Below are 23,120 nucleotides of genomic sequence, written 5' to 3'. Positions count from 1 at the left end.
TGAAAAAAAAAGCAAATTGAGGGAGAAATGTTGTGCCATGATACTTAATATACATAAATATTTAAAAGCACACGAGAAGATCAGGTGCTGTACCCAAGACCTATACACAGGGTTCAGTGATAAAGACAGAAGCAGGAAGACATCCACCAGTCTGAGCAACAGCTGCCTCTGGACGTGGACACAGGACAGGAGAGACCCAGGGAGCCACCAGCAAGGGGACTGTTGTTTTTTTCTAATCTGAAGCAAACCCAGGAAACTGCCAACACGGTTGGGTCTAGGAGCTAGGCGTTTGTTATACCATCCTCTGTGTTTGTCAGTTTTCTTCAAATATCATGATTAAAACCCAGGGAATAAAATAATGTTTAATGTATTGTGAAAAACATAAAGAAGGATGCTGCTCACTGCGTTGTAGTAGCCAAAATACGGAAATCATCGGCCATATAAATAGAGAAAATCCATTCGAGTCTCACCATACATCCATAAGATGCAACACTGCACAGGCATTTATCACCTGGTTGTGGGAGAGCAGGACCCTGGATGAAATCTCAAAAGCACTTCCTGGAGTGGGAGCAGCCAACAAAAAATAATTAACACCGCTGGCTTCCATCTCTGTGAACTGGGTGCCGGGTGAGGAGGTGAGGGGACAACTGGCTGGAGAGGGTGAGGGACCTTCCTGGGGTGAGGGGAATGCTCTAGGCCTTGGGCGGATAGCGATGACAGGTGCCTGCAGAGCCCACCCGCTGAGACGTGCACTGTTACCAATATTGTTAACAATGAGGACTCAGAGAAAGTCGGGTTGTGGGAAGAGTAATGTCACGGACACACGTTTACTGTGAGTCATTGGCTGAGACGCGGAGTTGCAAACCATCGAGAAGAAGTGGACCTTGCTTTTCTTTTTGCCGAGAGGAGGCTGCGTGAAGGAAAGTCCACCCCGAGCGTCTTCCCCGCGGCGGGTCGGGCGCAGGCGGGCGGCAGAGGGCGCGCACGGACCGTCCGGCTGCGCCCGCACCTGCACCTGCTGGGCCCCGAGCGCGGTCGCCCCGGACGCTGCCCGGCGCCTGCAGATCCTGCTCCACAGCTGGGGGCGCGGGCCCCGGGGCGGCGATCTCCCGCGGGGAGCCAGGGCCCAGAGGGCCGCCGGGCTTGGACCTGGCCCCGCCTGACACGGCGGCCACTGTGGACCCCGCGCAGGCTTCCCCAAGCCGTCCCTGCCGCTCCACGTCTCCTAGACGCCGGCGTCTCAGCGCCCAGGAGGCCGGCCCTCTGGGGGAGCCCAGCGGGAGGGGCCAGAATTCAGCCCCGGGGCCTGGAAAGAACCTAGGGCAGGGCTAGCGGCTTTGGAGAGTCACAGTATCTCCCTACCCACTGCCCCACTGTTGCAAAAGTCCAGGTTTTAAATGCTCCTTTGCACGAGAAATGACAAGATTGTCAAGTAATTGTGGCCCAAACATACTTCCCTCGCCAGCAACAGTCCCGGAAAGCTAGAGGCCACCCCCATCCACTCACCTACTAGAGTTTCCAGAAGGAAGAGAGGACACCATCGCCTGCTCCTCAGTTTACTGCCACCTGCTCAGGCCTAGCTAGGAGCTGCCCAGGGCACAACCGGAGTTCTTTGGAGCCATTGGCACTCGCCTGACCACATCTGGGCCGGGCAGAAGAGGAGCCCCCTTGGACACCTTCTGCCTTCCTCCTCAACTGGGCTCATCCTGGGTCTAGCCTCGGAGCAAGCCCAGCTCATCAATCTCAAGACTGACAACCTCCCATGTCCTGCCAGTCCCAGACCTTCTGGACCTTTCCATGCTCTCCAGGGGCCTCATGTGTCCCCTCCAGCCATCTGGCCCCATCTGAGGCTCAGCCTGAGTCCTCCTGTCCCCTCCCAGGGCCCAGCACTTTTCAGACTTGGAGTGAGCCCAAACACAGCAAGGCCCCACTGCATCCCCCACGCAGCACTGACCTGGCCATGCATCTGGGTTGGACATTCCCCACAGCTCAGGATCGGCCTCTGGAAGACCTCTCTTCTCAGCAGATTCCAGAGGATTCTGGCTAAGGGCAGAGAAAGAGGAAGGACCTGAAGCCACCCCAGCTCCAGCCCCAAATAGCCCCTGGGTTACCAGTGCGTCCTTCCAGGTCAGGCCCAGGTGATTGTTTGTCCCTGGTGCTGGCTCTTTGCCAGGAACACGCTCTCCCCCTACACACACAGCTACCCCCACATTCCTCAGGCCAGCCAGGAAGGAGGCCTCAGGCCCTTGCTAAACACCTACTCTGTAAAGCTCTGAGGCTGCAAGAGGCCCAGCCTGCTCTCTCAGGAACAGGAATGAGGATCAGCAAAGGGGCCCTCCAGACACCCACCCCCAGCGCCCTCCTGCAGTGATGCCCTCCTGCACGCCCACACAGTGCTCTGGGTCCTGAGGGCTCATCTTGGCCCAAGCCAGTTGCACCTGCTTCATTTTCTGTGACCCTTCATTCAACCAGGGATGCCAAAAGTGGTCCCAGGCTCCCTCCCTTTGTGGGAAGGAGCTGCACTTCCTGAAGGCCAAAGCGCCTTTCAGAGCCCCAGGGTGGCCCTGGGAGACTTGCCAAGGCTAGGGGGCTCCAGGCTGGAGGAAAGATGGCCCTCACTCTCCAGCAGGCAGCCTTGGGTGGGGGTGGGGTGGGGCTGGTTAGAAACAGCTGTGGTGTCTGGTCACACCTTCCCCCTCCCTCAAAAATAATTACCTTTGAAGGCTCCCATCAACTGTCAACTCCCTGGCAAGGATCTTTGTCCTCCATCTCAGAACTAACTCCCCAGTGCCCAGCACAGGGCCTGGCCCCAGAAGGTGCTCAGTAAGGACTGGATGAACCTGGAGATGTGTATCCTCCTGGGTCTCCTGGTCCTAGCTCCCTGACTGCCCCCAGGTCTAGGGAGGGTTCAGGTCTTTCCTGCCTAGGGCGGGGTTGGGGGATGGGGGTGGGGGGAGTGAGGGGGGGTCCCTCCTGCACCCAGGGTGCCTCCACAGCCTCCAGCCATTGCTTGCATGCCACCTCCTGGGGTGGCCTCCAGACGGCCCACCACCTTGTTTCCGGCCCAACCCTGCTCAAGGGGTAATTACCTAGGTCCCCCCACCCCCAACGCGCCCTCTGGACTCCCTGCACCCTGGCCTCCAGCGCGACTTTCCCCACCGTGGGGGGGGGGGGGGGCGGGGACAGACCCTCAACAGCCTTCTTTGTGTGGGGAGGGGAGGAGAACACGCAGGGTGCACCCCATGAGCGCTGTTCTCCCTGGAAGCACCAGGGGCCAGAGGTGACCCGGTGGGGCCAGGGGTCAGCGCTGCACTGGGGACCCCCTCGCCGGACTCCAGGAGGTGTGTGACCCCACACGAGCCATCCCGCCTCCGAGCTCCCCATCTGCTGCCCAGCGCAGTGGAAACCCAGGTTCCCAGCCCCGGGGTCGTGGAGGCGCCGGCGTAGGTGCCGCAGGTGAGGTGCTCGCCGGGCCCAGCTCGCCGCGGGGTCCCCGGCCCGCAGGCCCCGCGCAAACAAAGGCTGTGGGCCGGGGGAGGCGGCGCCAGCTCCGGCCGCGGCGGGGGAGGGGGGAGGGACCCTCGCGCCAGGACCCGTTCGGCCGGCCCCTCCTCGGGCGTGAGTGCCGCGACGCCCGGCGTCCCCGGCTGTGGGCTCGGCGCCGGGGCTGGGAAGGCTTCCCGGAGGCGGGGGCCCCGGCGGCGCGGGAGGGACGCTATGCGGCGCCTTTAAGAGCCGGTGCCCGGGCGAGGGGCGGAGGGCAGAGGGCGGAGGGCGGAGGCCCGCTCGCCCCCCCCCCCCCCCCCGCTCCTGCCCCCCGCGGCCGCCGCCTCTGATCTGCACCCGCGGCCGGGCTCCGGCTGACGTCACCTGCCCTGGAGCTGCGCGCGCTGATTGGCTGCAGGTGACGTCAGGGCCTTTTTCGCTCGGCATGACCTCATCCCCGCCGGCAGCCCCGCCCTCCGCCCCGGGCCTGTCACTCGCGGCCGAGCGCGGCGGCCCAGCCGGCTCCGCGCCCCCCGCCCGGACGCCGGAGCCCGAGCCGCGCCGGAGCCGCACCGGCCGCGCCCGCCGAGCCCGGGGTGGGATGCGCGCCGCGAGCGCGCGTGCCCGCCCGCAGTGCGCGCGCCCCGGCCCGAGCGAGCGCTCCCCGCGGCGGCGGCGGCGACGGCGGCGACGGCGACGAGGCCCGCGCGCTCCCCCGGCCCCTGCCCCGGCTGCGCGGGCCCCCGCCGGGCCCATGGGCGGCGCCGGTCCCCGTGCGCCCCGGACGCGAGCAGCGGCGAGGTGAGCGGGGGCGCCGAGCGGGGGCGCGGGGACACGCGGGGCGCGGGCGGGGAGCCGGTCCGGTGGGCGCAACGGCGGGAGCGCTGGGGCGGCTGCACCCGGCGGGCGCCCGGGAAGAGGCGGCGGCGGCGGCGGCGGCGGCGGGCCGGAGGGAAGAGGCCCGGTTCAGGGGGACGCGGCGGGCCGGCCCGGGAAGCCCTTCCCCCGCCTCCCACGGCGCCCAGCGGACCCCCGGCCCGGTCCGCGCTGCCCTCGCCAACCCCCGCTTCGCCGCCTTTCTCCTCGAAATTCTTTCTTATTTTGTGGGGGGAAGGGCATGCAGTAAGCACCCCGGACCTGGGCCCTCTGCGCAGACCTGTACGGACCTCAGCTAGAGCCCCAGACTTCCCAGGCTGCCCCCCACCGCACCAGGGAGGCCCCAGATCGGACGGTCGTTCCTGCCCCCGCAGGGTAGGGATGCAGGCCCTGACCAAAGGAGCGGAGGGTTTGGGCCTGTGGGAGGCTTAGGAAAGGGCCCATTCCGAGCTCGGTGGGGAGGAGCTGCAGACCCCTGTCCCCTGTGTGTTCAGGCCGCCACCGGTACCCCCACCTCAGGGTGCTCAGCTGGCCTCTGCAGAATAAAGACCATCCGCCAGCCTGCTGCAGAGGCAGCAGCGGGTGCTGGGGGAGGGGCTGGCACTGCCAGGCTGAGTGCAAGCAGCCTGCCTCAGCCTATCTGCCCACCTTGGTGGGGAGGGGTACCCCAGTGTCTGGCCTTGAAGGGAGGGGGCCACAATGGGCCCAGCTCCCATCAGGTCACCGCGACTGGGAGAATTTGCCTCCTGACTTCCCACTGCAAAAATGGACTGGCTTCTGCAGGGGGGAGTTGGGGGCCTGGGTGCTTCAGTGATTGCGGGGTGCAAGGGGCAGTCCATGCGGCAGAGGAGAGAAGTGGCAGGGTCTACGGTGATGCCCAAAGTGTCATGGTGCAGCCTGGGGTGGAGGTGGGGGTGCTGCAGATCAGGGGAGCAGCATTCTGCTGTGCCCCCTGCCCCTGGGAGTCTGAGCGGAGGTCTGTGGGTCCAGACACTGCCCTCTGCCTCCCTCAGACCTTCTTGCTGGGAGGGCAGCTCAGGAAATGAGTGTAGCATCCAGTACACCCCCCCCCCCCCACCTCCTGCTCAGGGAGGACAGATGTCCCAGGAATTCACTCCTCAGATGCTTAATAAGCACCTGCCCGGTAGGACAGATCATGTGACTAGGAGCTGGGAGTTCATCCTGAATACCTCCTGCTGCAGTCAGCCAAGGGCTCCGGAGAGCTGCTGGGCAGGTTCTAGTTCCCAACAACCCCCACCCCGTTCCCCCCCTGCTGCCCTCAGCCCTTGGGAGGGCTCCTGTGCCCCCGAGGCTGCCTCCAGGAACGAAGGCTTCCATGCAATGGATGCAGAAGGATGCTTGAAGGCATCCTCTGCTCCAGAAACCTACCCAGCATCCTCTCCTCTCCAGCTGAGGCTGACCTTGGAGCCCAGATGTTTCTGCTGCACGGACAGAGGGCCCAAGGGGCCTTGGAAGCCAGGGGGTATCCTGGCTGCATCTCCAGAGGGTGCAGCTCAGAGGGAAAGCAGATGAAGGAGCCAAACCATGGCAAGAGGGACATGGGTCAGACTCTGACCACCAGAACTGCACAGGCTGAGTCCACTTCTGCCTGGACCGCTCCAGGCAATGACCATAGATATCCCGGAATGGCCCACATGTGTAGCATGGGGGGACAGTGACCAGAGTCCTGCAGGTCAGTAGGGCTAGCACAAGCCAGGCAGGAACAGAGGAAACCTAGATCTGTAGGGTCCTGAGGGACCCACACGCTGAGACCTACTGCAAGCTCTACCCAGACCCCTGTGAACTGAGGGGGCAGGGCCCCACCCCATTGTCTCCCAGGCCCATGGCCTCCACACCAAGTCAGCCCTACTTGGCCTTGCTATCAGTCCCTCTGGGACCAGGTAAAGGCCAACTTGGGTCCTGTTCCCTGCAGCCCAGGGAGATGAGGGGGCAGGAGTGAGAGCATCTAGGGGTCCCTGATGAAAGCAGAGGAGGGGAAAAATGAGCTGAGTGGGTGAGAGCTATCTACCAGCCTATCTCCTGGCTTCATTGTGCAGCAGTTTTTGACTCCAGAGGTACCCCTGGGTCACAGTGAGCTGGACATCGCAGCATAGTGGGGGCCCCCTGCCAGCTCTTCTCGAGGGTCTACCTATGAGTGCCAGGCACCACTCGGGCTGGAGACACCAAGGCCCACCCATGGCTGACAGTCCTGACCGTTGTCTCTGGAGGTAGTGAGTTCCCCGTCAGTAGGTGCTGAGCAGAAGGCCTTGGTGAAGATGCTATCCATTGGGAGTTTTTAGGCCACGCATGTCCCTTGCTCAGGGACAAAGATGTGCCCCATGGAGGCCCTGAGAGCCAACAATGTAGAGAGATTGTGGGGCTGGCCCCTGGGGTTTGAGTGTCCTGGGATTTGAGGGGATTTGGCCCCCAGAGGGTGAGGATGAGTGCACCCAGTGGCCACATGTACCAGCACACATGTCTGCCTTGTGAGTAGTTGCATGAGGGGATGGGGTGGCTTGTGGGAAAGAGGTGAGCAGACAGGGTTCAGACAGGGTGCAGAAGGGCATGTCACAGCACAGGCTGCCCTGTGTATGTGGCCTTGCAGGGCAAGGGGAGCTGCTTGCCGCCTGCTGGGTGGTGCCCAGCCTGGTGGGGAGGGGCCTCCAGTCTTCGGAACTGCCAAGTCTCCCTAGCCACGACCCCTTTGATGGGGGTGTCTGTAGTTGTGCCTCCATCCCACCGGCACCGAGACTCTAGAATAGCAGGTGATGGATACCGTTTCCCCTCAGTTCCCAAGAATGGGTTCTGGATTGAGCCTGGAGAGGGTCCCTGAAGTCAGAGAGGCCTGAGACAATATCTGTTTTCTCTGTGCCCACCAGGCCTGTTCTAGCCCCACTCATCTGCTCAAGACTGTCCTAAGCTTCCCTAGCCCTACTGGAGCTCTGGGCCCAGATCCATCCCACTGCAGGCAAGGGCCTATCCCAGGAGCTTTAGGCTCCTGGAGTCCCCAGTGGGTGAGGATGCACTCCCAGGATGCCCGCTTAGGGCAAGAGGTCTCGTGCAGGAAGTGCACTCCGGCCAGACCTTGGCCACTTGGAGAAGGCTTCCCCGGAGGTGGGAGTGAGGGGGGCTGTGCGCACAGGTGCCCAAGGCAAGGAAGGTTAGGACCAGGCTGAGCAGGGGTGGGGTTGGTGGGGGTACTGAAGGAATGTCACACCTGGGCTTTGGGGCTTATGTGGACTTGGCCCAGGGTTATCCCAGGTCCCAGCTACTGGGCACCTGCAGGAAGCAAGGGGTGGGCCCTGCCGTCCTGCAGAGCCAGCCGGCTCTGTGGCTGTGCCGCAGGAGCGGTGGTTGCCTGGCACCTCTGTGGTTGCCATGGCAACGACGGAGGTGCTAACTTGCTAATGAGTCCCCCTCGGCTGCAAATAACAATACTATAGCGGTTAATATGGCTGAGCTGCAGAGTTCCTTGGGGGAGGTGGGGCTGAGACCAGGTACCGGGCCCTGGAACCTCGCTGCCCACCCTTCCAGCCCCCTGCCCCTGTCCTGGAGCCCTGCAGCCTGGCTGGGCTCATCCCTACCCTCCTCCCCTCTTGAGCCTGCCTCCCTGCCTGTCCTACAGCCTGGATTCCCATCTGTGGAGGGTGCACCCCTCCCCACCCCAACTCCTCTCCTGTCCAGTTAAGGACCTGAGGGCAGTGTTTGCGCCCAGTGGCTGCAGGGAGGGCAGAGGATCTCTCCTAGCCCCTTCCCTTGTCCCTGCCTCTGGCATTTGTTGCTTCAGGTGGAAACGATCTGTCCTCACCTGAAGGATGAGGACACTGAGTGCCCCTCTGCCCCGCTGCAGGTAGCTGTCTCAGGGACCGGCCTTGGAGCTGGGCTCCTAGTCACACATCCAAGAGGCTTGTGGGGGATGTGGAGAGGGTTCTGCTAGCTGTGGCCTGTCTGCCACACCACAGACACGGGTTAGAACTCAGAACAGTTCATTCAGGAATTGAATCAGGGACCCCTCAGCAGATGAGCACCCTCTGGCAGGTGGGACTCCCCTCCACCAACAGGCAGGACCTCCCCAGCTGGTGAACACTCCCCCTCAGCTTGTGGGGTATCCCTTTTGAGGATGAGGGACAGCTGCTCCAGCTGCACTCCCAGGCCTTACCCCCACAGTGGAGGAGCCCGGGGAGCAGGGTGTCTGTGGATGGGATCCTCGGGCCCTGCCCACTGACGAGGGCCATCCCAAGCACTTCCCTTTGGGCCAACTCCCGTGGCTCAGCCCAAGGCTGCCCTTGGACTTGGTCTACACCTGCCTTGCGCCTAGTTCTCTGTGAACTCCGCCATCCCTTCCACCAGCCTGGGAGCTCGCCTGAGGAATGAGCACCAACATCACTGAAATGGGACAGTGTCCTGGAGGGGGGCTCCCCGGGGGGGGGCTCCCCCAACACCATCTGCAGCTGCAGCTTGGGGGCTTGCTGCAGGGCTCCCCCTCCGCCATCTGACCACCAGCCTCTCCCGTGTCTGAGCTAGGTGGGGGTGTGGTGGAGGGAAGACCCCAAATGAGTGGCAGTGGTAGAGGCCTTGGGGCCTGTCCAGTCTTTGTGGTGTCACCTGAGGCTGATCCCACTCCTACCGCAAGCCTCAGTCTCCCCATCTTTAAAGTAAACTTGCCCTCATACTGTGTGCCTCATGGTGGGCTGTGAGGCTAGGTGAGCCTAAGAAAGGCCAGTCCTGGGGCACCTGAGTGGCTTAGTGGTTGAGCATCTGCCTTTGGTCAGGTCATGGTCCTGAGTCCTGGGAGCGAGTACTGCATCGGATTCTCTGTGGAGAGCCTGCTTCTCCCTCTGCCTATGTCTCTGCCTCTCTGTGTCTCTCATGAGTAAATAAATAATTAAGAAAAAAAAAAAAAAAAAAGGAAGAGGGCAGCCCCGGTGGCCCAGCGGTTTAGCGCCGCCTTCAGCCCAGGGCGTGATCCTGGAGACCCTGGATCGAGTCCCACATCGGGCTCTCTGCAGGGAGCCTGCTTCTCCCTCTGCCTGTGTTTCTGCCTCTCTCTCTTTCTCTCTCTCTCTCTGTGTGTGTCTCTATGAATAAATAAATAAAATATTTAAAAAATAAAAATAAAATAAAGAAAAAAAAAAGAAAGAAAAGAATGGCTAGTCCTGGCAGGTGGCAGGGCAGGTGGGTCCTGGCAGGTGGGGTGGGAGTGCGAGGTATGTGGCAGAGGCTTGGCACCAAATCTGCAGGAGGGGGTCTCTGCGCCGGGATCTGGGGTCCCCACATCCCCATCTATCTCCTACTTCCTCCAAGAGGAAGAGTCCTATAAATGGGTTACCTACTTAGACTTTCATCCTCAGATGCCACCCATACCACCCCGTCCTGGGACCTACAAGTCCTTAGAAGGCTTCCCCTAGACCTTGGGCTTTCACTGTGCCTGAAACACCCTGCCACACTGCCACCTCTATTCTGTGAGCGTGTGACACGCTCCTGCAGGGAGACTGGTGCTGGCCCCAGACCCTTTTTGCAGCTGGCATTACTGGGACAATGGCAGGAGCGTAGGAGCCCAGCCTCCACTCCCAAGACCCCTCCAGCACCCTGCCTGGGCACCTGCCCCTTCCTATGGGTCCAGTTATCTGCTTCTGGAGCACTGGTACTGGGCAGGGCTGGAGAGGGGGTTGTGTTGGGGCAGGGGGCAGGCTCTGGATCCCTGCCTTGCCCAGAGTTCTGGAGATTAAGAAGATGTGCAGGCCAGAGAGGGAGAAGTTTGCATCCCGGCAATGGGATGACAGAAGCCTTGGGGGCAGGATGAATGTTCTGGATTGAGTGAGGGCCCGTGAACCCAAGGGCCCAGGAGAGGGGTTCTCAGGCCTGTCCTGCACATCCAGCCCAGTCCAAGCCCTGAGACCCTTGCTGTGTCCCACTGAGAGGCTGTCACCATGACCTGCACAGTCCAGAGCTGAATGGGACCATTCCAGATCATTCTCCTGGTCCAAGGGCCACAGAGCCCACCCTGCTTGCCTCAGATGCTAGGGGACTTTACTTTCACAGGGCCAGAGGGGCTGCCGACTTACCCCAAGGGAGGAAGGGCCCCCATGGGTGCATGTCAGGCTCAAACATTCTGTTGCCCTCAGGTCCCAGCATGAGTCCTTCTGAGGTTGGCCTGCCGGGGGAGCTGGCCGGGTGCCCACCTTGGGGGCCTGCACCACTGCTGACCATCTGCCTCTCCCTGCAGGTCTGGCACCATGCCCGGTCCCTCCAAACTGTAGGCCACATCCCTGGCCTTCGGAGCAGCCCCTGTGCACTGCAGGGCTCACCCCCTCCCCACTGCCCACTGCCCCACCATGGCTGGGGACCGGCTCCCTCGGAAGGTGATGGATGCCAAGAAGCTGGCCAGCCTCCTGCGGGGCGGACCTGGGGGACCATTGGTCATCGACAGCCGCTCTTTTGTGGAGTACAACAGCTGGCACGTGCTCAGCTCTGTCAACATCTGCTGCTCCAAGCTGGTGAAGCGGCGGCTGCAGCAGGGCAAGGTGACCATCGCCGAGCTCATCCAGCCAGCCGTGCGCGGCCAGGTACCTGGCCCCTGCCACCCACGCCCTGTCCCCTGTCCCCACCCAGACACCCATCACTTCCAGGGGCGAGGGCAGAGTTCCTCGGCCAGGTACACAGACGGGGGCTCTCAGCTGGGGCAGCCTCCGCCTCCTCTGCCCTCAAACCCAAACTGAGCTCTTTGGGTCAGAATGTTCTAAGCCGTTCCATTCCTCGGGCCTTGTAGGCAGCCCCCACCCCTCTCCCTGAGCTTCATCTTAGGGTGGACAGATGCCCCTCCCCAGGGAGACCCCCCCCCCCCCCGGGCTGATACCCTCTCCCCAGATACAATCCATCACCCCTCCCCCCCAGAGGCTGCTGACCCTATGTGGGTCCTTGCCACCTAAGATGGGGCCATGTCCTTGGGGTCCAGATCAGGACTCAGAGAGGGGTGCAGCAGGGCAGCGAACCATGGTGGCAGCCATGGTGGCAGCTGGTCAGGCGCACACTGATGGCTGCGAGAACCCAGAGGAACACAGGAGGGGGGCCAAGAGGCTTATGCTGAGCCGCGTGTGCCCAGCCCCCCCCTCCAGTTCTTTCCCCTAGAGTTCGGAGTGACCCAGAATTCTCTCTATGCCTCCCCCCTCCACCGCCCCAGATCATCCCAGGTCACCTGCAATGGAGCCAGGAGCACTGGGAGGGACCACTGGCCTGGTGACCTGGGGAGGCAGGGTACCTCTAGGCACGGGTCAGGGGGCGGGGGGGGGTGGCATGCCCAGCAGCTCAGAGCTATGAGAGGGTGTTGGTCACAGGCCTTGGGCCAGCAGAGCTGGGTGTGAGGACCCAGGTGGTACAGCCGCTTGTGGGGAGTCCCCCCCCTCCCAAGGCCAGAACCAGCTCCCTGCAGCCTTGATGAGGGGAATCCGGTGATTAATCACCCCCAGCGAGGACTCCCTGCCAGAGTGCAATCCCATTGGCTGCTGGTGACATCATCCAGCCCAGGGCTGGCGGCTCAGCTGGCTTAGGGGCCGAGTGTGCTTGGGGGGCAGGGCATTAACCACTCCGAGCAAAAGCTGCTCAGCATCTGGTCCCAAGGCTGGGAGGAGGGCAGTGGAACCCCAACCTCTAGCTGCCTCCTGAATTATAGGGGCTCTTGCCGCAGCCCCCACTTTGCCCATCACTGGCTAGGGGATTGCCCAGACCCAAAGGCACCCCACCCTCAGGAGCCTCTAAACACGCCTCCCCGTGACCCTGGGGACAGTTTTCCCTTTGCCTCCAGACACCCTGACAGAGTCTGTACATTCCTGTCACTGTGGCCACCTGCACCTGTCCCCGAGAACACTGTCACATTCACCTGCACATCCTTCACATGAGCCTGGCCCACCCTGGATGCCCACCCCGTCTGTTCCCTTAGCTGGGGTGACTGCACACAAGGGTGCAGCATGGAGATGAGCACCTCCCCCTGTTTCCTCCTGCTCTGAGAGCCTCCCTGTGTGTCTGTGGGTACTTAGCCCCATCCAGGTGTGAGCCAGGAGGTGGATAGGTGAAAGTCTGCCCTCCCTGTGAGGCAGCAAGGCAGGGATAACCCCTCCCCGCCAGAGCCTGCCCAGTAGCAGAGGGTGGCAGGAGGGGGCAGGGGGCATCCAGCAGATGCCCAGCAGTGCCCTGACCTCTGCCCTCACGGCCCCCAGGTGGAGGCCGCAGAGCCACAGGACGTGGTAGTGTATGACCAGAGCACACGGGACGCCAGCGTGCTGGCCGCGGACAGTTTCCTCTCCATCCTGCTCAGCAAGCTGGACGGCTGCTTCGACAGCGTGGCCATCCTCACGGGTGAGCTCCAGACACACCTCGGGCAGAGGCTCTGGGGTGTCCTCTCCTCACTGTAAGCCTAGCTGCGGGGGCACCTGGGGAGTCAGGGCTCTGGACCCACCTCTGCTCTCTTCTCTGAGCCCAGAGACCAGCAGGTACTAGGGCAGTGTCTGGAGCTAGGGGTGCCATCTCAGTAACCAGAGCTCTTTGCAGCCCCATCGTCCCCTCCCTGGGCCCCCACAGTTCAGAACCCCCCCCCAACATGGGCCCGCCCCTCCACTGGCAGGGGAGGAGGGACGGGTCTAGGCAAGGATGTGTCTCTGCCCCTCCAGCTGTTGGGAAGGGGAGTCACAGTCCCAATCTGAGCAGAACTGGTCCAGGACAGGGTGCCTCTGAACGCTGCAGCTGGCAGAGTGCCTGACCCCTGATTGGGGGCCAGCAGAGGTTCCTATAGGGCTGGCTGTTCCCCGAAAACAGCCCAGCCATCCTGGAGGCTGGGAAACCCACCCCCCCCCCCCCCCCCCCGCCATACGCATATGAGTGCCTCTCACACACACACACACACACACACACACGCACAGGCTCCACAGTGGTTCTGGATGATTCCGTCCTCCTGTAGGCAGGGGCTGGGCACCTCTGTAGAATCCACCTCCCCCAGGCAGCCCAGGACCCAGGGCTGGGTTGAGCTGGCCTGTCCCAGGGAGGTGCACCCTCCCTGCCCAGGTCTGGGGCCTCTGGGTGCCAGGGGCCACTGCAGGTGAGCAGAGGATGGAGAGGGCTGATGAGGGTGCCATCTCTACCCTCACACAGCTGATAGGACTCTTCTGTGCATTCAGCACATGTGCCCTGAGCAGCCCCTGTGTGTGGGCACCCTGTGGGGTAGTCCGTGGGCACTGGGTTGGCCCCCTGGCACTGGTGTCCAGTGGGAGCACAGACCTTCACCACTGCCCAGGGGAAGTTTTGGGGAGAACCTACCCAAGGCTTTAGTTGGGCTGTTCTGGGCTGACCTCTAGGAGGAAGCACCCCTTGAGCTCACCCCAAGGGCTTCTTGGTGGGTCTGCAGTGTATGCAGGTGTGCGCGCTGCCATCTACACCTGTGTCTGGGTCTACACAGTCCGAGGGCATCTGCATCTGTGTGTGGCTCTGGGATGCTGGTGATCCGTGCTTGTGCGTATGTGTCCCACCTCGGCGACCCCCAATTTGTGTGGGTAGGATGTGGGTTTATGTGCATGTGTGTGAACTCTGGGACCAGAAGCCACAGAATTGCAGACTGCCCCCTGAGCTGTTTGGGGGCTGAGTGGGTAGGGAGAAGACAGAGAGGGCACAGAGGTCTGGGCTTTTTGGCAGGTGTCCTGGGCAGAACAGGAGCCCAGCTGGGAACCCAGCGTGTATGTTCACACCTGCGCATGTCAATGTGCCTGTGCGTGCGTGCATGCGTGCGTGTGCATGCGTGCGTGTGCATGCGTGCGTGTGCATGCGCGTGCTCTGTAGTCAGGAGTGGGAGTCCCCAGGCCTCCTGGGAGTCTTGAGAAGCAGGTCCAGGGCAGTGCCCTCCCTCCCTTACTATCAGGCCTCCCAGGAAAGCCTCCAACCTCTCATGTCAGTCTCCTCTGAAGCCGGGGGGCCCCTCACCCAGCAGGCAGGGCGGACGCCGAGGCTGGGATGTGCCACGAGGGCTCACCAGGGACCTGGCTGTGCCCTACTTGGCTGGCTGAACCCTTGGGGCGGCCACCTGCTCTTTCTCCCCTGCCTGCCCCTGCTTTCCTGGGGGCCAGGTGAGGCCCAAGTCCTGACCCACCGTGGTGTGAGTGAGACGGGCTCCTGGTGGCACCAAGCAGGCCCCGGGCTGGGGGGCAGCATCAGAGCCTGGCCCACAGCTCCCACCAGAGGCAAGCACAGCTGCGGGACCGGTGGGAATGGGAAGGCAAGGCTGGGGCGAGGCGGTCAGAGGGCCGCTGCCCAGCCACAAGGGGAAGTGACCTGTCCAGGGGGATGGGGCTCAGCAGAGGCCAGAAAGGGGGCACCCCCCTCGGTGGGTGGGGCGCAGGAGGATGGCGGGGCGATCCCTCTCGGGGAGACCGCGGCGGCTTGCGGAGGCAGGGGAGAGGCAGGAGAGGGCCGCGGGGCAGGCGCGCTGGGGTCCGGAACCCGCTGCCGGGACCGCTGCCCCCCCCCGCCCCCCACAGCGGCTCGGCGGTGACGTCCGGCGGGGCGGGGACGGAAAGGGAGCCTGGCCCTTTAAGCGGCGGGCGGCCCTCGCCCGGGTGCGCGTTGCTGCGGAATGCGGGCTGGTGGTGTCGCCGCGCCGGGTCGGTGGGTCCCCGCGGCCCGACCCCGCACGCGCCGCCCTCGGACCCTGGCCGGAGACCGCGGCGGGAGCGCCCCGTGCGCGGAGGGTGCGCGGAGGGCGCGCGGAGGGCGCGCGGGGTGGGGGTAGGGGGCGTGCGCAGGTGCGGACCCTGCGGGGGGCGCGGGCGCGGGGGCGGGGGCGGGCCGCGGCGGTACCGGGGCTGCGAGGCGCGCCGCCCAACCAGGGGCTGGAGAGCGCGCGGGGGAGCCGCGGGCGGGGGCACTGGCGGGGCCCGGGGCCCGCGGAGTCGGGGGACGGTGGACGCGCTGCGTCCTGGGCATGGGCTTTTGTGCGAATCCGGGATTCCATTGTGTGGCGCAGAGCCGGGAAGCGGTGAGGCAGAGGGAGGTGGGCATCCCTCCTGCCCTTGGGGAGGCCTCGGGGTGGGGGCGCCCCTGCTGCCAGTAGTGCCAGCACCTGGGAGGGTCCAGGCCTGCTGCCACTGACCCAGCCAAGGGTGGCCGTCTCCTGCGCCCCAGAACCTGGGAGGGTCCTGAAATCACGGGAGGGGCAGGGCCTCGGGCTCTGCTGCCCTTGGCATCCATGGGGCAGTTATCAGGTTGGGGGCACTCCTGTGGGGCTTTACCTGAGGAGTTGCGGTCAAATCTGGTGTGTCTGCACCTGTCCAGAGATCCCCCTTTGTGGGGGAGGTTCCTGGTGGAATACAGCCCCCCACCCTTCACCTTAGGCCACCCAGAGAGCAAGGGAGGCATAGGGTAGAGATGAGTCTTTGGAGAGGTCCTGCCGACCTTGCCCCTCCTGGGGTAGGGGGGGCTCTCCTTCAGGAGGAACATCCAGGGAACCCCTGGCTCTGACTGGTAAACAGGAGCCCTGCCCCAGCACCCCGGTCAGCTTTCTCCTGTGAACCGGGTTGTCAGTGATGCCGACAATCACCCACGTCTCCCTATCCAGCCAGCAGGTTGCCAAGATAGGGAAAGCTTCTCCTTCACTGCTGGTGCCTCCCCTCCCTCAGCTGGAGGTTCCACATCACCATGCCCCCTGCCAAAGTCAAGCCTCCATTGGGAGCCACAGAGCACACATGGCAGGCACTCCGATTGGCAGTTTATACAAACTGGCCATTGAGCTGGGCCAGGGGTGAAGGCTGAGGGCACCAGGTATCTCTGTCCTGGGAAACCAGCCAGGGTCTGGCACCAGCTGTTTCTGCAGCCCAGGAAAGAGCACTGGGGGTCTCGTGGCCTGGGACCCATACCCTCACTCTCCTTCTGTGGCACGTCAGACGAGGCCCCCGTCCATCTGTACTCTGTAATGGATCAGTCCACTGAGAGCAGGGAATGTCCACGGGGTTGTGTCGCCGAAAGTGTGGTTAACTCCAGGGTGGCGACCAGGTAGTCTCATCTCACCCCTTACCCCAGGAGCTGGCGATCACCCAGCTGTGGGTGTGGGCAGGTCAGCTCCCAGTGTGTCTGCATGGGCATCATTTCCCTTGAGACTCACAACTGTGCTATGTGGCAGGCAGGATGCAGAAACAGGCCAGGGTGTGATGAGCTCTGCCTGTGGCCACTCACTGAGTCAGGGAGAAACTAGGGATTCCCACCTGGGTCTTTCAGGGCCAGTGGAGATGCTCCCTCCACTGACCTATGGCCCAGGATGTGAATGTGGTAGGAAGGCAGCGCACATGCCAGGCACGTGTAGGACGTGCGCCCGCTGCGTGCCCTGCTTGCTCACAGTCCCGGGGGTTCCCAGCTCTTAGTCCATCCTCTGGTGCTGTCTTCTGGGCAGAATGGAGCCCTAACTAGGGCACAGGTGCCCCCGCGGGCCATGCCAATTCCAGTAGGTGATGTCATGCCCAGGGGGGAGGAGGGCCCCTTGGAAGCCCTTGCCTGCTGGTCCTGGCACCCAAGCTTGGCCTGGGGCCTCCAGCCAAGTAGAGTCAGGGAGGGATTGCATCAGCCCAGGGGGAGAGGCAGGAAGGCCCAGGCTGGCTTCCAGCCATGGGCACGGAAGATCCACACCATCAACAGGAGCCTGCAATAGCGTCTGAACTCACCCTTGCCTGGGTCCTGCACGTGCTAGGCTGGCCTGCCACCTTGACCCCACATTTATGGGCATCACAGCAGCGTCCCCAGGGGGGCCAGCTCCTAATTAGCCTGGGGAGGAATGTGGGCGTAGGGGCAGGCTGTATATGGGCACAGCACACGCCTCGACTTAGTGAGAGCAGCCCTCCAGCACCTAGCACTGACACCAGGTGCCCAGGCCAGAGGCTCACCTGCTGGCATCACTTTGGGCTGGGAGTCCAGGCTGGGTGTGGCTGAGATGTAGGGGTGGTCGGGTGCCCTGGGCTCTTTCTCGTACCCCAGCAGGCTGACCGCCTGACCCACGTCTCCTCTGCTCCTCCTTCTGCAGGGGGCTTTGCCACCTTCTCCTCCTGCTTCCCTGGCCTCTGTGAGGGCAAGCCTGCTGCCCTGCTGCCCATGAGCCTCTCCCAGCCCTGCCTGCCTGTGCCCAGTGTGGGCCTGACCCGCATCCTGCCTCACCTCTACCTGGGCTCTCAGAAAGATGTCCTGAACAAGGTGTGTGGGCTTGGCCGGGAAAGGTGGCAGGAGCGCAGGTGCAGCTCCTGGGCTGGTTGGGGTGGGGGGGGCGGTGCGGGGGCAGGGCGCAGAAAGGAGCTGAAAGCCAATGAGGGGATGAGTGAGCATGGTGTGGGAGAAGACTAGGTTGAGGGCAGGAGATCGCAAGGGGGCTGGGTAGGACCAGAGTAGGGCTGGGTGGAGAAGCAGCTCCCAGCCCCTTAGGCGGTGGAGCCCACATGCCAAACTGCTGATGTCACTGGGCCCCTGGCCAGCTCAGAAAGAATCCCGTGTTTTAAAATTGTGATGAGGGAAGAGGGTAAAGCCACCGCCCAGGCAGCCATAAAATTCCTGGGAGCCTACCTCAGGCTGTGGGCGGCGCCAGCAGAGACCAGCATCCAGACCCCGCTCTGGAGGCTCCAGAGGCTCTGAGCTCCCAGGTGGAAGTGGGAGGGGCTCCTGGAGCCAGGCTTCCACCTCCAGGGCACCCCTGTCCAACCTGTCCCCTCCCCCGTCTCTCCAGGACCTGATGACCCAGAATGGAATAAGCTATGTCCTCAATGCCAGCAACTCCTGCCCCAAGCCGGACTTCATCTGTGAGAGCCGCTTCATGCGCATTCCCATCAACGACAACTACTGCGAAAAGCTGCTGCCCTGGCTGGACAAGTCCATTGAGTTCATCGGTGAGGGGGGCGCCCTCCTGCCCGTGTCCTCGGGGGTGGGGGGGTGGGGAGGTCTCGTGGAGGAGGGTGTGCAGGAGGCAGGGGAGAAGCACTGTGACCATCGGCGCTTGGGCCTCAGACAGAGCTGGGATGGTGGGCGGGAGGGCAGGAAGGTCCCCTACCTGGGTTAGGGAAGGGCTGCGCAACCGGAGCGCTCATCTGGCCCCATGGCTCCTGCCTCCAGATAAAGCTAAGCTGTCCAGCTGCCAAGTCATCGTCCACTGTCTGGCTGGCATCTCCCGCTCTGCCACCATCGCCATCGCGTACATCATGAAGACCATGGGCATGTCCTCTGACGATGCCTACAGGTAGCCTCTCCCTTCTTCCTGGGCTCAGAAGTGGAAGGCTGGAAGCAGCCCTTGCCGTCCCCTCTCCACCCACGAGAGCAGCAGAATGGACCTGGCCGGGAGGGGGAGGCAGGCGCTGGCTCCAGCACTCTCTGGTGTGCACACCCGCTGTGTGCCCCAGCACAGCAGGGGGAGCTGGGGAGAGGGGGAGACAGGCAGGGAGCCTGTCCAACGCAGCCGCCTTCCCCCAGGTTCGTGAAGGACCGGCGCCCATCCATCTCTCCCAACTTCAACTTCCTGGGCCAGCTGCTGGAGTATGAGCGCAGCCTGAAGCTGCTGGCTGCCCTGCAGGGGGACGGGGCGTCCCACCCGGGGACCCCCGAGCCCCTCCCAGGCCCCGCCGCCCCGCTGCCGCCGCCGCCACCACCTACCTCAGAGAGCGCTGCCACCGGGAGCGCGGCGGCCAGTGCGGCCAGGGAGGGCGCGCCTGGCACCGGCGGGGAGCTGCCCGCGCCTGCCCCGGCCCCGGCCACCAGCGCGCTGCAGCAGGGCCTGCGTGGCCTGCACCTGTCCTCCGACCGCCTCCAGGACACCAACCGCCTGAAGCGCTCTTTCTCCCTGGACATCAAGTCGGCCTATGCCCCCAGCCGGCGGCCCGACGACCCGGGGCCCCCCGACCCCGGCGAGGCCCCCAAGCTCTGCAAGCTGGACAGCCCGTCGGGGGGCGCGCTGGGCCTGCCCTCGCCGGGCCCCGACAGCCCGGACGCGGTGCCGGAGACGCGCCCGCGCCTCCGCCGGCGGCCCCGGCCTCCCGCCGGCTCCCCGGCGCGCTCCCCGGCGCACGGGCTCGGCCTGAACTTCGGTGACGCCGCCCGGCAGACTCCGCGGCTCGGCCTCTCGGCCCTGTCGGCCCCTGGGCTGCCTGGCCCCGGCCAGCCCGTCGGCCCCGGGAGCTGGGCGCCGCCGCTCGACTCCCCCGGCACGCCGTCGCCCGACGGGCCCTGGTGCTTCAGCCCCGAGGGGGCGCAGGGCGCGGGCGGCGCGCGGTTTGCGCCCTTCGGCCGGGCGGGCGCTCAGGGCGCGGGGGGCGGCGACCTGCGGCGGCGGGAGGCGGCGAGGGCCGAGGCCCGGGACGCGCGGACCGGCTGGCCCGACGAGCCGGCCCCGGAGACGCAGTTCAAGCGCCGAAGCTGCCAGATGGAGTTCGAGGAGGGCATGGTGGAGGGGCGCGCGCGGGGTGAGGAGCTGGCCGCCCTGGGCAAGCAGGCCAGCTTCTCGGGCAGCGTGGAGGTCATCGAGGTGTCCTGACGGCGGCCAGGGACCGGCGCCCGGCGCTCCGCTGCCCTCGGCTCCTGGCCTGGGTCGCCAGCAGCCGGCCCGCTATAAATATATATTATATATAATGCAAAGAAAGGTAAATGGTTTTACTGCGATTTTTATCGAGAAGTAAATATTTCAATTTTTTATTTATTTAAGCTGTTCATTCTGGCAATGATTTGGCAACAGTGCGGGCGGTCCTCGGAGCTCTATTTTTACTGTCTGGTATTTAAACTGAAACACACGTTTCTAAGCAATATGAGGCCACCTTCAGCCCCAAGCTGGGGTGCCAGGCCTGGGGTCCCCTCCCTTCTCCCCCCCTCCCAGGAAACACTGCTGACCGTTGCAAAGAGGCTGCCGAGCTTTCGTGCACTTTTTACATAAGAAAAAGGGGAAAAAAGGAGAAAAAAACTTTGCCACAAACTGAGCCGCAGAACCTCCCTGCCCCTCCCTGCTCCTCCCTGCCCCCTCCTCTCCATTCCTCCTCCTCTGCTCCTTTCTTGGGCTCTGCACCAAAGTCTAGGTGGGGGACATGTCCCAGGAGCTGGGGTGTAGCCGAGGCGGCTCTGCCAGCTGGAGGCACCCCCAACCCCTGCCCTCTGCCTCCCCCGCCCCCCACCCCGCCCCATTGCCCGGTTGGTATAGACTGGCTTTGGGCCTGGAGAGGCTAGAGTATTCGGAGCAGGCTGGGGATAGGACAGGATAGGGGCTCCATGAGGGGGCTCTTGAGTGTCAGCTGCCGTGGGTCCCCAGGGCAGGGATGGAGGCGAAATGCCTCCCACTCCTGCCTGAGACCAGGGCCAGTTTCTTGGGTTCAGCGAGGCTGTTCCGTGGAGGCTGCTCCTCCTCCTCTACTCGGGGGTGCTGCTCCGCACCACCTACCAGGTGAGGGAAAGAGGAGAGGCACCAGGCCCCAGTGGGTATGAGGCAGGAGGAGCTGGGCTAGCCAGTGCTGTCTCCACTGGTCAGAGGGCAGATGCATTTAGAGTCTGGTTCTGGGCTCTTCCCCCACTGGCCCCAGGCCAAACTTGGAATTCAGGTATGTTCCTACAGGTGGAGGGCCTCCACCAGGAGCTGGCTGCCTTGCCGACTGAGGAGGTAGTTAAGCACCTGTCAGACCCTTATGCTTCCAGGAGATGGGGGTCCTTAGCTTTGGGAGAGCCGTCTCCAAACAAAGACCCCTGATATGGGCAGGTGCAGGTGTCCCCCCCCACCTGCCCCAGCCCCAAGGGGTCCTTGAAGAAGAGCACTCCTATACTCCCCTGGGGAGCTCTCGCCTCTGAAGCCTCCCTAGTATCTTCAAGTGATATGCCAGGTGGCCTGTTGGCCCGGGTGGGCTGGCCTGGCACTAAAGCAGGGAAAAGCCACAGCTGCACCTGCCCCACACCCTCTTGGGTCACTGGGACCCATGGCTTTTGGAGGCAGGAGATGTCCCCCAACCCTCAGATGTCCTAGTGTCTAGTGGAGGGGGGGGTGACTGGTCGCCTCGGGAAGAGGCCAGGGGCTTGGCAGGAGGGGCAGCTGGGCGAACTGAGTCTTCAGGCAGCTGCCCTGTGGCTGTTTCTTCTGTTTGTTCTGTTGACCTGCAGCCCCGTGCACCTGTCATCCCTCCTTTAAGCAAAAGTCCTCTTCCTGTTCCCTCTGTCCCCACCCCATTTCCCAAGAAAATAAGCTATCATTGTTGTGTTTGCAATCTATGGATTAGAGGTTTAAGTATTTATTATTGGTTAATTATTATTATGATTGATTATGTAAACTTGCCTTCTGTCTGTCTATCGCGTTGGGTTTCTGAGGTGACCCTGGGTGTGGAGGATGCACTGGTCCCCACCTCCGCGCCCCACCCCTGTGCTGTCCAGGAGACAGTGGTCTGGGGCCACTGGTTGGGCCCAAAACTCTGGAGGCAGGTCCCACAGCCCCCGTTCTTCCCCTCTCTCTGCCCTCTGCCCTTTCTCTAGGGCCGCCAGCATCTCTTGTAACTTAGGTCTTGGAGTGGGGGGGCTCTTGCTCTTGAGGCACTGGTCACCCCAAAGTGAGCAGCTGCAATGTGTGGGGAGGTCCTGTCTTGGCCACCCCTCTCTTGTCCTGGGGGGACTGGGCCCTGGCACGCATCCCTCCCCGGTCACTTCCACACACTGCCTGAGGTGAGGCAGGGGCCAGGCCCTAGCCCTCTCCAAGTCTCTCAGTCCTCCTCCCACCTCCCTGGCCCTGGCATTGGGGGTCATCCCAGAATGGACCCCGCCCCCTCCTAATATTTGCTGGAAAGTCCAGCGGAGGAGAGGTGGCAGGTCCCCCGCATGGCTCCCAGTCTCTCTGGACTGGGCAGCCCGCCCCCACCTCAGAACCCTTCCCCCAGTGCGGCCACACTCTGCTCCCTGTCCTGTCCCCTTCTTTTGTATTTGGAAACAACGTGTTGTAATAAATCCTGAGATGGATGTTTTCTCCATGCCTCTGGCTGCGTCTTTCTTCAGGCGGGTTGAGTGGTTGGAGTGGAGAGCGCGGGGCAGTGGTCCTGGAGGTTCCTAAGGCCAGGAGACTGGGGCATTGGGCCCAAAAGACCAATTTCCCCAGGATTCGCTGCCTCAGAGCCCAAGAGCAGGGTGGGCAGGATGGGGGTGCAGTGCTGAGGAAGGGGCCCTGTTTGTTGCTACCTGCTAGTGAAAAATTTAAAAACTTACAACTATGCCCAGTAAGAACTTGGTTTTGCCCCTCAACCCTTCCCCATCCCACTACCGGGTGTAAGTCCTGCAGACGAACGTGTGTGCCTGTGTGTGTGTGTGTGTGTGCCACGACAGCCTTCCCTTCCAACAGAATTTGGGGTCTAGCTACAGAGTGTTTGCAACTAGCTTTTCAATTATTTAAATTACTTGTTGAAGGAATCCACGTGCGTGCTACAAGGACCACAGGCACACGAGAGTATCTGGTGGAAGGCACTGGGGTGACTCACCCGTTTTTGTGGGTTCCTCTCCCTGGGGTCAGTGCAAGTGATGGGCTCCAGCGCCCCCCCCACCCCCCAGGGGCTTAGATTAGTCCTCCGGAATGCAGTTACAGCCGCAGCTCTGAGCATTCAGATAATGCTCTCCTGGGACAGATTTTCAGACATGACTCCTCTGGGTCACTCCAACGCTTGCCTGGCTGTTACTATAACGACAGCTTCTGTGTACTGGGCTCACTATGTGCTAGGCACTACTCCAGGCATCCTGGCATTTCCCAGGAAAAGATC

General features: G+C 63.0%; 1 protein-coding gene and 1 long non-coding RNA gene across 5 annotated transcripts in view; one reads left to right on the top strand and one right to left on the bottom strand.

Annotated features, from left to right (window-relative positions):
• The window catches only part of LOC118351399 (uncharacterized), a 44,380-nt gene extending 41,065 nt beyond the window's left edge, over positions 1-3,315 (bottom strand). The window contains exons 1-2 of one of the 2 annotated variants that reach the window (XR_004806834.2): positions 2,716-3,315; positions 1,955-2,043 (exon numbers count right to left, since the gene is read on the bottom strand). This is a non-coding gene — a long non-coding RNA (uncharacterized LOC118351399). Of the gene's footprint in view, positions 1-1,954; positions 2,695-2,715 lie in introns of those variants that run through there. The other variant, XR_007403448.1, reaches the window with a different exon arrangement.
• Positions 3,316-4,177: 862 nt separating this feature from the next.
• DUSP8 (dual specificity phosphatase 8) lies at positions 4,178-22,339 on the top strand. Of its 3 annotated transcripts, none has more exons than XM_049096261.1 (7): positions 4,178-4,287; positions 10,589-10,886; positions 12,576-12,714; positions 17,408-17,574; positions 18,098-18,257; positions 18,481-18,604; positions 18,835-22,339. In XM_049096261.1, exons 2-7 carry the CDS (start codon positions 10,698-10,700, stop codon positions 19,889-19,891), a joined length of 1,836 nt encoding a protein of 611 aa, XP_048952218.1. In that variant the 5' UTR covers positions 4,178-4,287; positions 10,589-10,697; the 3' UTR covers positions 19,892-22,339. The 3 variants fall into 3 exon arrangements, with proteins under 3 accessions (XP_048952218.1, XP_025307665.1, XP_025307666.1); XM_025451880.3 differs by having other exon boundaries at positions 10,589-10,928; XM_025451881.3 differs by lacking the exon at positions 4,178-4,287 and adding an exon at positions 4,582-4,737 and having other exon boundaries at positions 10,589-10,928.
• The last annotated feature ends 781 nt before the right edge of the window (positions 22,340-23,120 follow it).

The sequence above is a fragment of the Canis lupus genome, chromosome 18 (assembly GCF_003254725.2).
Source record: "Canis lupus dingo isolate Sandy chromosome 18, ASM325472v2, whole genome shotgun sequence".
Taxonomy (NCBI): Eukaryota; Metazoa; Chordata; class Mammalia; order Carnivora; family Canidae; genus Canis; species Canis lupus.
The sequence above is the reverse complement of the archived record's forward strand: the minus strand, read 5'-3'. Positions and strand labels throughout refer to the sequence as shown.